Genomic DNA, 14,392 nt, shown 5'->3' with positions numbered 1-14,392 from the left:
AAATTTACACGATGCAACAATGCAAAATGTACAACAATAGAAATTTTATAGTTACAATTAATTAGAAAATTCATCGTCATAATTAAAATGATACAAATGGCTACCTGTTCCACAATCAGGTGGATTGCGTCTTCTCGTCCCTCTACGCAATCCTACATTTTCAGGAATAGCCTCATTTGAGTAACCTGGATAAGTGATAGGGGAAATAACATTCCTCTGTGGTCGAGTGTCATGCACAATATGCTGAGGTCCAACAATAAGCAAATTTGTGAAACTTTGTGTGTTCGACCAATAAGAAGTCTGAAAATCGGTCTGACCAAACGAACCAAAGTCACCAAACCCTGAATCACTGAAAAAACCAGGTTGAGTATTAGAGGTTCCTGCCAAAACGGATAAGGTGTACTAAAATTTTGTTGAACATTAGCTTCTCCAACAAAAGTAGTGTACGGATGTGGTTGAAAACCAACGACATTAACTGCAGGTGATATGGTGCGCACAGTTATTCGATTGTACTATTGGAAGTAGTCTTCGTCAGTTTGCATCGATCGTTCGTGTCGCACCCCTTTAAAAAAATAGCTCAGCTTATTATTCCATAACTCAATTGAATTCCTATGATAATCTCTCCAATCGGTGTTTCGATGTCCTATTCTCGTGATATTATGCATATCGTCATTGTCGACGACAGACCCTGGAATTGATTGTCGTATTCCAAATTGTCGCATTACCCGATTAGGACGATGCATCTCCACGATGTCAAAGCATATAAAGGGACAAACACATCGCCATATTCTGTTGTCATATGATTCAATAATCGTCTTCACATCTATGTCATTTTTCTTGTTTACGCTCCAATTAAACTGAAAAAAAAAATTACCTTTGAATAGTCATTTAATTAATCAAAACAAAATAGTCTTCGTTAAATCATTAGTACGTATTAACATTTTATAATACCTCATTATTATTAATACGATCTAGAGAATCCCTTATAATTCTTACAGAATGTGTTGGCGAATGTGTGTAACTAAATCCATATTTCCACCTACAATTATAAAAATAATAAATTACATATAAAGAAATATACAAGATATATATGATATTACCACCATAAATTTTTAAATATTACCGTGCACCATATGGAGAAACTGGAATGAAACCATTCGGAACAACGAGAGGTACAACTAATGTTAACCCATCTCGATCGGGGTTAACACATTTAATCTTGCTCCATGCCTATATCTGCTTATAATAATAAAAAACAATTAACATTTACTAAAATATGTGTTAAATAATCACATCACATTAATGATACCTGCAGGATATATAAAGGTCCAGCCATTGTAGTCTTCTCTATACGTGACGCGTTACACAGCTCACGGTATAGAAACGCTAAAACTGCACTATCCCAACTATACGACGTCACGTTATCAACATCTCGTAGCAGTTGCAAAAATATTAGTCTACTTGAACCTCCTTGATAATCAGGGAACATTATTCCTCTAATAATCATTAACGCAACACAACGAGTAAATTTCACAACATCTACATCTGAAGTTTCATCATTAACAAGGTTTACAATGATCGTGTAGTGCAGTCATAGACAGATGACCACCTTTCAAATATTTAGATGCTGGCAAAAATCCCAACATATCTAAACATATGTGTTGCCATTCCTCAACTTTATGTGATACCTATACTCCAGTTACTGCTTCACCATCAATTGTTAGACCTCAAATGATTGAAACATATTGTAATGTCACTGTTGCTTCACCACATGTAAAATGAAACGTGTGTGTCTCGCGTCGCCAACGTTCAACAAGCGCAGTAATCAAATGATTATCAAGAACTTGTGACCCACATTCTAAAACTCCATAAAAACCCATATGATTTAAATATACTAGTACACGCCTGTGTAAGTAATTATCAGTATATAACTTCCAAATCAAATTGTCTGACCTCTTCACTTTCACAATATCATCAACGGTTAACGAAGACACTCTTGATGACATATGTGTCGTTTGTAACTAGAGGACACTGGGATCTTCTGGATTTCGATTATCTGTCATTCTAAAATATGCCGTAGATCTTCTCAACTTCGTCTAAAAAAAATTTTCTGCGAGAAATTGAGAAACCGAGAAATGGGGAGAACGAGGGGAAAAAGATAAGAGAGGACAGAGGAAAGGATAAAGAGCAGGAGAAGGAAAGAAAGAAAGGAATCGCACATAGATAAGGCTTGGACGAATGGGAGAGAGCCGTGTGGAAGAGGGAGAAAAGAACCGTCCGATTACGAGCGCAGATGGCTCACGTGAGTACCGTTGCGCTTGGTTAAGAGTTTGAGGCACCGTTCGCGCTGGTACAAGCGCGGATTGCCTTAGTTTTGCATTTTTTTCTTACATTAGTTTTGAAAAAATATTAAAATTTACATTATTTTTAAAAAAACACCTCAAGATAGATCGTACTAAAGATCTAAACGACGTTTTGGACCAGAGATTGATTTTCTGGAATTATAGAAATTCCGCGGCGATATAATATAAATATATATATATATTAATATTATCTATATATATATATATATATTAATAAATAACTTTTATTTAATCGCCAAATTATTTATTTAATCAATTCAAGACTCTTCTATAATATTGCATGAGAACCTTGTACATAATAGTCACAACTACTAATATTATTGCTTAATTAGAGATTTTAAATTTATTGATTAAATAATTGTGAACCCATTGTAACATCGATCGATGGTCAGACAACGTCAATGATCGAAGGTACAAATCTTGTTCATATAACGAAAATTGAAAATTTCGAATGACAAAATTTTCCACTTATCCATATTTGGTAGCTGCAGTTTTGTGGACTCCTTAACTAAAACAAGCAGTTCCACTATTCTCATTTAATTAGTTGTTAAGCTAACTTCCACGTCTTCTATTACGTGGAATCAACTTATAAACTCATTCACAAGTAATCAATTTGATCTCCATCAAATTACAGCCGTCAAAATCAACTCCCTAAACTTGACTATCTCAATGGAAACACGAAATCCAATACTTATGTGATCATCAATGGTTCAGTGATACAACTATTCGTGGGTTCACAACTCCATGTGACTTAGAACAATATTTGTTGTTATTCAGGCTTATCCTAATTAGTCTCATTCTTTTCATCAATTCCTTGAGTAAACGCCAGAAATCAAGTCTGATTACACACATCAGATCATGATAACAACGTCTAGAGCATCGTCCCACGATCTCCAGATATCACCGATAGTGCCTGAAAAAACGTTAAGTTATGGTTATCGTACAGTACAGTTCTATCAACTCATATATCTCGATCAAATATGCAACCATTGGTATAACGAGATGTGATATATCTTTTAGTAATAACAGTGATATGATATGTGCAAATGATGAAACATCTTTCCAAAATGCACATGTCTTCCTCTGGTCATATATTCCTTTCACTATTAACTAATCAGATCACATAAAATATCTTCACCCGTAGGCGAGCGGTGAATCCCTGATTATAATGCATTTGCTCTTATGTATTTCGAAACTACACTAAACCTCGCTACCTAATTACCCTCAATGGATTTGGTAAACAGATCAAACTGTGTGCTAGTACTTAAAGCCTCTACGCTGTCACAAGTCAAATGACTAATGGTGTACAACCATAACCGCGATATTCCACTCGATAAATGATACCCACATGCACAATTCGAAGGAAAGTTGTTTAGTGTATCATCAAACGATCAAACATATATATGAATGAACATCTCTATGTCTTTACCAATAAAACATTAAGTTTCCATCACAGATGTTAATCTAAAGTTCAAGCGATCTTTATTCTTATTTTAGACGACATATTCGACTAATAACCTGTTTAGAATATATGATACGCTTCATAATGAATTTCATGATCTTACGTTGAGATACAGACCTCAGTAGGTATCTATTGTATATTCAAATATTTTATTTATTTATGTAGCTTACATAAATATACAATAAAATAAATGTAATAATTTAAAATATTATTAAAATAAATATTGTTTTTACATTAAAAAAAAATCAATAAAACACAAATACAAGCACAAACCACAAGTTTATTCACTAGATACCTAATATAACAAAAAAGACTTAAAATTGGTATCTTGAAAATTATCTGGTCCTCCTGCAGAATCGAGTTACTCACCACTTACCAGGACGGTGCGAGAGAACACAGGCTTGAATCAACTGAAGCCCTGTCCTCGTTATTCATCTCCTTAATTATCTTTAAATAACAAAAGTGGTGGTCACTTGTGGATATACAATGCTGAAAAACTAATATCAAATTACTGTTCTATCTGAAATACCAAATTGACAAGAACATCCATGTTCTAATAGTAAAATGCAAGAGAAAATGATAGCAAATATACATCTAAAAAGAGAGTTGATATTCAGCCAGAAGCGAGGGCTGCAGTCGTACTCAAGCCCTTCCCAAGCTACCGTACCGAGTCCTGTCAGTACGAGACAGGTTACCTCATGCTAAATTCCCGTTTACATAAAGCTTGTTGCTGGGAATGAATCACAGTTTGAGATCGATGACACAGATAAAAGAAGTAATATAAGCAAGCCAATAGCACACGAAACGAAATGAAGAAAACCACCATTCTGAAGGAACTGTCAACAAGTGTTCAGTTAGACGCTATTTGAAAGGACATTAAGATGATCAAGCAAAGACTTCAAACTAAGCTAAAAAACAATTTCAATCATAAGGTACAATAATGCGTAGCACAGCTCTAAACAAAGAACAAAAAAGTTCCAATCATATGGTACAATAATGTGTAGTATACGATCAATCTCTCCTGAATAAAATATCCAGATATTCATACGAAATCAAGAAACTGAAGCACATCAAACAGAAAGTAAGTCCCCCAGCTCTTCCACACATAACATCTGCGTTGTGACATGAGATCTGAACAACGCTAAGACGGCACTGCAAAACATTAAACAATTGCATGAGCTATTAGCAAGAACTCTACACATCAGAACAGAAAGATGACGCCAAATAAACACAACAATATCAGAAGAATACAGACTACTAACTGCAAACAAAAAAAAGATTGCACAACAAAAACCAGAAGCTATAATTATTGCTTTGTAACAAGGATATTGCATCATTATTTTGTCGCAGATACGAATAATGCAAACCAGTGTACCAATGGCTACATGAGACCAAGAAATACAGGACTACTGGCAAAAGCATCACAATAAAGACAATCAAACTAACTGTATGTAGATAAAGACAATCAAACTTACTGTATGTAGATGTATCAATCTGCTCAGGAAGCTCTTTAATATCAACTTCAAACCTTTCTTGAACCTGCAACAAAAAAAGACATGTTAGCACATGAGCTGGCCAAAAAGAAAAATTAACAAATCATAACATCAAACCTGATTGAGAACATCTGAATCAGATGCAGAAGAAACAAATGTGATGGCAAGTCCTTTGGTTCCAAAGCGCCCAGCTCTGCCCACCTAAAGCCCTCGAGGTAAAACCAAATGAAGATCTGGTTAGTTGGTGGTAAACTCCAGGAGACTGATGAGAAGATAATATATGAATTACCCTGTGCAGATAAGTATCCGCAGAATCTGGCATATCATAGTTAATAACAATGTTTACTCGTTCTATGTCGATTCCTCTACCAACAAGATCTGTTGCTACAAGAATTCTTTTATGCCCTTCTTTGAATCCCTTGTATCGAGTCAATCTGCAACCAATAATTTAAAGTGATGATGTCTGAAAATTGCAAGAAATATTTCACCTATCACATTTTGCTAAAAGGTGAAATTTACAAGTATAAGTGAACAAAAAGTTCATGCCAGCATATAGGAGTGGCAATTGGTTTAAATACGGATCCCCGAGAAAATTGAGTCATTATTGCTTACATTTTGCTATTTATAATAGAAAATAAATTAAAACCATACATGCAGCTTTATTAAAATAACAAATCGACACCTAATGCTTTGACAGTCAACATAAAAAATAATTTTCAGTAGATTTAAAGAAAAAGTACAACTTTCATTACTTTGGGCAAATAATTCACGCCTTTTTCTCTTAAAAAATAATAAAAATAAATTCACCAATTTCAGAGCATTACTAGCCACACATAGTGAAGGAAATAAAAAGAAGACAAGAGTCAGACAAAAATTCACGCGAACCTTTCTTCTTGGGACATGCCAGAGTGAATACAAATAGATGGGAAGTTACATTCCACCAGCAACTTGTTCAGCTCTGCAGCTCTATTCACACTTTTGACAAAGATGACAATTTGATTGAAATCCAGAGCATCGAGCAAATCATTCAGCTTTCGATTTTTTTCCATTTCACTCAATTTGATGTAGTGCTGCCATAATTGGAGATCAGTTCAGTACATAAAATAAAATAAACCTAAAAATATAGATTACAACTGTTAGAACTCAAACCTGTACAAGACCATGAAGAGTCAATTTGGCCTCATCATCCACATAAATTTCCATAGGCTGAAATGAAGAAATGTCACAGTAAAGAGTATTAGCATCCATCTGGAATTAATCTGTATCCAGTGTGAAATGAATGGTAGGGCAAATAAAGCCCGGAATTGTGATTCTGGTCAATCTTAAATTCTGAATCATCTTCTGGTAGATAGTTTAGCAGTTAGCACTCAGAAAAATCTCAGTCATCGCTGCAGCTCAAGCCTCAAAGTGACTAGAATGAAACCAATGCCCTTGAAACCAAAAAACATAATCAACCCCTCTCGCTAGAATCGCACCATTTGAAAAAAAAACAAATTAAAGCAATGGTCAAAACAGCGAATACTGTCTGTCCCACTTCCCGTCCACTCCATAGAATCATTTTCCCAAACGAACCATAACATTGAATCAGCGAATAGATAAACACATGTCAATATACAGTGCTTCAAACACTGTATTTTCACCAAGTGTCTCCTGCAGAAAGATGAAATTAAGAGAGTAAATTTCTAAAGTGCGAGGACTGGCCACAGTACATTACATCTTGCATGAATTTCTTGCAAACCGGTCGAATCTCCTTGCTAAGTGTAGCCGAAAACATCATAACTTGCTTGTCATGAGGCGTCATCTTGAAAATTTCCTGCAAATCTCTCCTCATATCTGAGAAAACACACAAATAAGATGAAAACCAACTCCATACCATGTCCGTATGTTTTTACTATAAAGGAAATTTGCTCTGTTATGATAAGAGACATTAAACATGACATACCAAGAGACTCGAGCATCTTGTCACATTCATCCAAAATGAAATGCCTCACATTTCTCAGAGAAAGGTCCTTCTCTCTAGCCAGACCAAGTACCCTCCCTGGGGTTCCAACAACAATGTGAGGACACTCATTCTTCAAAAGATCTTTGTGGATTTTGATGCTGACACCGCCATAGAAGACAGCAACTTTGGTATCTGGTAGATATGTGCTGAACCGCTCAAACTCATGACATATCTGCAAATATGAGAAACACAAGTGAGGAGTTATGACCATCATTGAATGGCGAGGTAGAAAAAGTCATGCATGAAACAAGTGCCTAATTGACTGAATTTCTGTAAATAATAAGAGAATCTAGGATTCATAAACAGAAACTAAGTAAATTTTCTTGATTGGAATACATGCCTGGTAAGCCAGTTCCCTAGTGTGACAGAGAACAAGAGCAACAACTTGACCTGCAATGGGTTCAATCTGCTGCAACGTAGAAAGGACAAACACAGCTGTTTTCCCCATACCAGATTTTGCTTGGCAGATAACATCCATTCCCAAAATAGCTTGAGGTATGCATTCGTGTTGAACTAATGAAGAACCAAATAAAGTTGATCCAAGGAAGCCTCAGTTGCAATTAAAAAAGGTTTTACCATTCAACGTCTCCAATGAAGGATGATAGTAGTGATTTACCTGAGTAACATAAAATCCCATGCTTCTGTAAGACTGTGTTTCATATGAGAAATATAAAAATGAACATGATACATAATGTTCATTAGGACAAACATCAATTACAAAATAAGGCAACAAAATGAAAAAGTAGGTGTCAAAAAGAAAAGAGTTTTGATTAATAAATGAAGCAGCTAAGCCAATGAAACATTAAGACTATAAAAAATATATAAAAGATAAAAAATTGAGATTTGAGAGCATAAACACTGATATGAACCACTAAATTCCGAAAAATAAAAGATTTTATTAACATCAGGCAGATTAACATACCAATATAAACTACGACTACACCCCCCAATATCCAAGATGCTATGAATACCAGGCAGATTCAACCAATAGCGAAAACCTACACCACTGTCCCTCTATTCAAGGAAAAAGAGCCAGGATCACTAGCACTAGAAACAAGGAGTTTAAAGAAATTTCCAACCAGCCCATATGACAACTAAAATGAGCGATAACTGAAAACGAAGGAATATTGCCTTCTGATGGATGTTCGAATCCCGAGTCCACAATAGCCCGTAAAAGCTCTGGCTTCAAGAGGAAGTCTCTGAATCCTGAACTGTGAATTCCAACATAACCCCTGCTCCAAGAAAATAAAAACATGCCAAGTTATTGCCTTGAAACTGTAGGAGGCAAACTAACTAGCTATTCACCCGATAATATCAAAGGAAAAAAATTCCCATCTAATTTTGATACTGAACAAATTGCCTAGTGATACTCAAGTATGCGTCAGATCCAATAAATTGAGATATAAATAAAACTTCCCGTAGACCACATTAAGAAACATCTAAGCGTATTAAAGATATTGATAATGCCAATAACAGTGTGGGCTACTTCAGCAACTCACTTTTTAGCGGATTCTCCGTTGAGTTTAGCATTGACGGAGTCCGCGGCTCTTTCGTCTTCTTCTTCGTAATCGAGAAGTTCCTCTTCATAAGCATCGTTCTCCTTCGTATCCCCCATTTTCTCTTTTCCTGCAGGAAACTATTGATCGAGACACAATTTCAAGATTTCAGATTTTATATACTTGAAATATCCAACACCCAGCAACTATATCTATGCAAAAAACACATATATTGATTAATATGCATGAGTAAAGCAAGTTCCTTTTTTATCGCATTTACCTGTCGAAATTGAAAGAAGTAGGGGTTTTAGCTCACTTTAGGGTTAGGGTTTCGTAGTTTCAGGCAAGAGAAAAATGTGGAAAAGTAAGATACAGATGTGGTTTCGGCGAGGACTTGTCTATACTGTTCCACGCGAGGGGCGTATTTCAAGCACGTGTGCGTTTTGAATTGATTAGAAGTTTAGTTAGATGTTTCCAAATTTTGTTTGATAAAATATTTTAAATTGTCAAAATCAACTGATAAACATATTTATAATTTTTTTAAAGTAGGGATTATCTGACTTTATTTTAAAATTTTAGTAATTATTAAATTCAAATTACTATCGTTTATATTTTATAATATCACAAACATACCATCATGTATGATCGATGTATATATTGAATAAAAATAAATTATCATTATTAAATTAATATTTATTTATTATCATTTTTATGCATAACGTCAATTTTAGTTATGTACATATGTATTGAAGAGTGATATTTTTAGTTCAGTATCTTTTATTGAATTGATTATAGTCATGCAACTATGTTTCAACTATCAAATTTAGTCATTTTCCTCAAAATTATATAATTAAATGGTTAATATCATTGTTATGTTTTTATAACTACATCATTAAAACATACATGTATGTCCTGAAGAATTTTGGTAACCATGTGATTATAAAATTTAACATTGATATTAACCATTATATTATATGATTTTGAGGATAAAGACTAAAATCGACTATCGAAACATAGTTACATGATTATAATTGATTCAATAAAAAATATAATATTAAAAATTTCACTCTTCATTACAAGACTAACTAAAATTGACATTTATTTATGTTTTTATATTAATTATATTATAATTAATCTAATTATAACTATTATTAATAATATTTATATTTTAACAATGCTGAAACATTTTAAGTTTTGGTGATTAATAATATTGTTAATCCAACAGATAATTACAAAAGATAATCTAACTAAATTCAAGAAGGAAAAATGAATATTCATAAGATGAATTTTTTTAAAGAGTTTAAATAATTACAGAACCAGACTGATAAAACATAAGAGTAATACTAAACCGATTCAAGATTAAATGATGACACCTAACTGACAGACTATCTAAGTCGATCAATTAGTCCAAATCTATATATTTCATGAATAATCAGTATAATCAATTATAAAATATCAGAGCCCAGCTGAAATAGAAGAAAAATTTTATGTAGCTACAATCACCGAATCTTACAAGAATTTCAGGTTCCTGCGCACTACCAGGACATGTCAGATAAGACGATGGCATGCCAACGACGACATCTATATTTGGAAACATATATATTATTTTGAAAAGATTACCATTGTAGATGAGGTTATAATAGATCAGTTAACAAGCTCTAAAGGTTACACATTAATGTTATCTATATCTGAATTTTTGAAAACCAACTGATTTTCTCTGAAAAAGCATTCTACGAGCCAAACTGAAAAATCATAACACGTTGATAAGTTATTATTTGATCATTTTGAGAATCCAATTTGTGCTTGAATTTCCTTGTGGAATCTGTCATTGAGAATAAGAAGTTTTAATGCTCAAATCATTTTAGATTGAAGTTTAATAAGAGTTTTGGTTAGGCAATGTTAAGTCTAACTGAAGTGGGTGGTTTCAAATACTTGTAATTACCAAAGTATTTTATTGAAATCATTCCGTAGATAAGAAGGGGTGATGTTGGAGTCTTGAAGTTTTAGAATATCCAGAAACAACTTTGTGCATATTTACTTTTTAGTTTACATACCTTAAATACTACTCAGAAGAACACATCTGATTTTTTTGATAAGCTATTTGTTTGAATACTCTCAGTAGGTCTACTTCAGCACAGTTCAAGCTGATTGAATTTCTGAGAACCTAACTGACAAGAATAAAATTTCAATGTTACTAATACAACCAAAATAATTTTGTCGAGATAAATTTGTTTAACCCCCCTCTAAATTTATTTCTGATCCTCACAAGTGATATCAGAGCAGGTTTATTCTTATCTTTGAGCACAATATTCAAAATGGCATCATTTAGCAAAATCTCAATGATCTCTAAAGAAGATTTTGAAGATTGGAAGATCAGGATGTGAGCTCATCTAGATGTACACAAGATAATGTGTAACGTACCATATTTTTAAACTAATTGAAATTTGTCGAAAATAGAAATTTTTCTTAAATAAATAATAAACTTTCAAACTGCGATAAAAATAATATGCTCATCTAAAACATTTGAAATGAAACAACTACAACCAAAGTTTGCAAAAGCGCTTGTTTAAACATCGTAAAGTAAACCCGTGAAAATCAGAGTGTTTGATACGTGCATAAAAATTTCTTAAAACATAAGCGGTCCTCGGGTTTAGCCTCCGCGCAGTCCGAGCCAACTCGCTGATCTCCACCTCTCGTCTCCTCGTACTCGTCCTCACCTGCATCGATCAAGTCTAGTGAGTCTAAAGACTCAACATGTATAAAATGAGAATAACAAGTAATACATAATAAAACCGCATGCATTTTAAAGTAGACCATACATACTTAAACTTGAACGTACATACATAAACATAGATGTGCCATCGTTTCGTAAAATTTTTTATAAACATACTTGCATCATACATACTTGAGCATACGTAAACACGATCATTTTGCATAGATATATGTTTCAAAGCAAGTGACTCATGCATAAATGCGTCTGATAAGCTAAACCATAGTACTGGGCTGGCAAGGATGTCCACTACCATATACATGAGATCCTCGGTCATGCTTTACCGGGTGGATTGGTCTCTGGTCATGCTTTACTGCTTTCCAATCATGATCTAAACCCAACCATGCATTACCGGGTTGGAGAGGTCACCGGCCACGTTCACCGGCTTCCAAACCCGTTCATATTTGGCCACAAAATATTTAGTATACCTCAAAAACATAAAATATTTTCTCTGCACGTCGAACATACTAATACATTATTCATCATGCCCAAGACAAAAATTTTAAAATTTTTTTTTTCCAGAATGCTTGGCGCTCGGGCGGTAAAATCTCGCGACCGAGCGTCTCTGTAAGGCGCGAGATTTTTATCCTGTTAATCTGAAATAATTGGGTGATAATTAATGTAATTATAGACGGAAAGGATTAGACCGGAAAAGACGGAAGAAAACACGAAATATGTGCGAGGACCGAACAACTCGTGCATATGTGCGACAAGGAGCCGCGCATATGCGCGATTGTGGCAGAAGACCTCGCGCATATGCGCGAGCTGTGCGGAAGCTTAGTGCCATGTCCAGAGAACCTCGCGCATATGTGCGGAGGAGAGGCGTGCGCTCCTCCGCACATATGCGCGAGAGGTCGTGATGTTACGAGCCGAGACATAGTGTCTCGCGCATATGCGCGAGACGTGTTGCGTGAAGAAGTGGCCATTTGTCCCTAGACATGCATGATATATATATATATATATATATATATATATATATATATATATATATATATATATATATATATATATATATACATATGTTACTACAATCATTCAGAAAAGGAAAAGAGAGGAACGAAAGGCTCCGAGGAAAGATTTCAGTTCGTGATACTAAAATTGTGATTTTGAGAAATCCGCCCGTTCGATTTTGAATCCGAGTACAGTACCGTGTTTCTATCGACGAGAGCTTCAACTGTACGTAAGTTTTGTTATGTTTTATTATGATTTGAAATTATGATACTGCAGAATCAGATACAATTGATATATGTTGTTCTTGCGATATCAGAAATCGTATAATCGAAACCGGATCGAAGAACAGATACCGTATGAAATTATTATGAATTTTCAGAATGGATTTGATTTTGATTAGGTCGAATTGGTATCAGATTTGTGTTATCGATTATGAGGTGTTGGGATTGATATCTGATTGATATTGTATTGCTGGGTATATTGATATTATTCAGACTTGGATCAGATGAGTTGTTGATTCGTATATACTGATATTTTGCCGATATTGCGAGATTGTCCAGATTTGAGATTATGATCTGTTATTGTTAAGATTATGGGTTATACTGATATTGATTATGAGTTGTGATATTATATCTGTGATGTTGAGATTGACGGGATTACCAAGACTGTATGGTTATGCCGTCGAAACATCAGTAGATTGATTTTGATTAGATTTAGTATTGATTGAGATTGTATCATGATATCGTTGACATTGATCAGAGTATGTCTTGATTTGCGTATTTATCAGAACAAGTCTTGAATTGAGTTGTACATTGACACAGTCTATTCGATATTGTCATTTCAGATTTGATATGGACAGATTTGACTTCGAGACTTCGACTTCATCAGATCGAGAAAACAAAGGTATAAGTCAATGTGGTACCGGGAGATCGACTAGAGTATGATATACTCGAGTTTCCCTAAATCAAATACTTATTGTTATTATGTATATTGATTTGAATTGATATGCTTGTTCTAATCTATTTATAGAAAGCATGTATTAGATGAGTATTAGACGAGTGAGCATGAAATAATACTCGAGTATTAGACGAGTATTAAACTTAAGTTTGCATGATTCTATATAATACAAGACTTGTACTTTAATACTGACATGTATATTAGAATGTATTCCATTACGTTCCGCATTTAATACTGTATTTTTAAAAAAAATAAAATTGTAGACCCTGTTTATTATAATTAATTAAATTGTCCCAATGATGATTAAGAACATTATTAGCGTCCGGGTCCCCACAGTCTCCCTGCGCGAACATTTTTTGAAAACCAACACAGTTTGAGCAGTCACACGATAATGATCATAACTCACTCGTTTCTTGTCCAAAAATTACGAATTTACTGTCAAATCGAAGATATCAAAAAGTAGTGTATTTTATGTGTTGAATTTTTTCAGAAAACCGACCAAAAATTCGCAGGATTTGAAATGACAGTACAATCGGTTTTTGAGATATAAAAATCGTTTAAATATCACAGTTTGAGCAGTCACACAAAAATGATAATAACTCACTCGTTTCTGTCCAAAAATTACGAATTTACTGTCCAATCGAAGATATCGAAAAGTAATACGTTCCAGAAAACCGACTGAAAATTCGCAGGATTCGAAATGACAGCAGATTCGATTTTTTAGATCTAAAAATCGTTTAAACATCACAGTTTGAGCAGTCACAAGAAAATAATCATAACTCACTCATTTCTTGTCTAAAAATCACGAACTAACTATCAAATCAAAGGTATCAAAAAGTACTACGTTTTATATGTTGAAAGTGTTTTCAAAAAGTCGACCGAAAAATCACAGTAGTTT

The 14,392-nt window shown here is 34.1% G+C and overlaps 1 protein-coding gene across 3 annotated transcripts; it reads right to left on the bottom strand.

The window, feature by feature from the left end:
* Positions 1–4,606: 4,606 nt before the first annotated feature.
* Positions 4,607–9,237, bottom strand: LOC140831009 (DEAD-box ATP-dependent RNA helicase 15). Of its 3 annotated transcripts, none has more exons than XM_073194673.1 (12): positions 9,097–9,237; positions 8,820–8,956; positions 8,452–8,552; positions 7,661–7,833; positions 7,261–7,492; positions 7,033–7,151; positions 6,468–6,524; positions 6,204–6,388; positions 5,608–5,752; positions 5,436–5,519; positions 5,301–5,364; positions 4,607–4,977 (listed from the first exon to the last, which is right to left on the bottom strand). In XM_073194673.1, exons 2-12 carry the CDS (start codon positions 8,933–8,935, stop codon positions 4,967–4,969), a joined length of 1,287 nt encoding a protein of 428 aa, XP_073050774.1. In that variant the 5' UTR covers positions 8,936–8,956; positions 9,097–9,237; the 3' UTR covers positions 4,607–4,966. The 3 variants fall into 3 exon arrangements, with proteins under 3 accessions (XP_073050774.1, XP_073050775.1, XP_073050776.1); XM_073194674.1 differs by having other exon boundaries at positions 8,820–8,946; positions 9,097–9,195; XM_073194675.1 differs by lacking the exons at positions 8,820–8,956; positions 9,097–9,237 and having other exon boundaries at positions 7,661–7,936.
* Positions 9,238–14,392: the final 5,155 nt, after the last annotated feature.

The sequence above is a fragment of the Primulina eburnea genome, chromosome 4, assembly GCF_022965805.1.
Source record: "Primulina eburnea isolate SZY01 chromosome 4, ASM2296580v1, whole genome shotgun sequence".
Taxonomy (NCBI): Eukaryota; Viridiplantae; Streptophyta; class Magnoliopsida; order Lamiales; family Gesneriaceae; genus Primulina; species Primulina eburnea.
The sequence above is the reverse complement of the archived record's forward strand: the minus strand, read 5'-3'. Positions and strand labels throughout refer to the sequence as shown.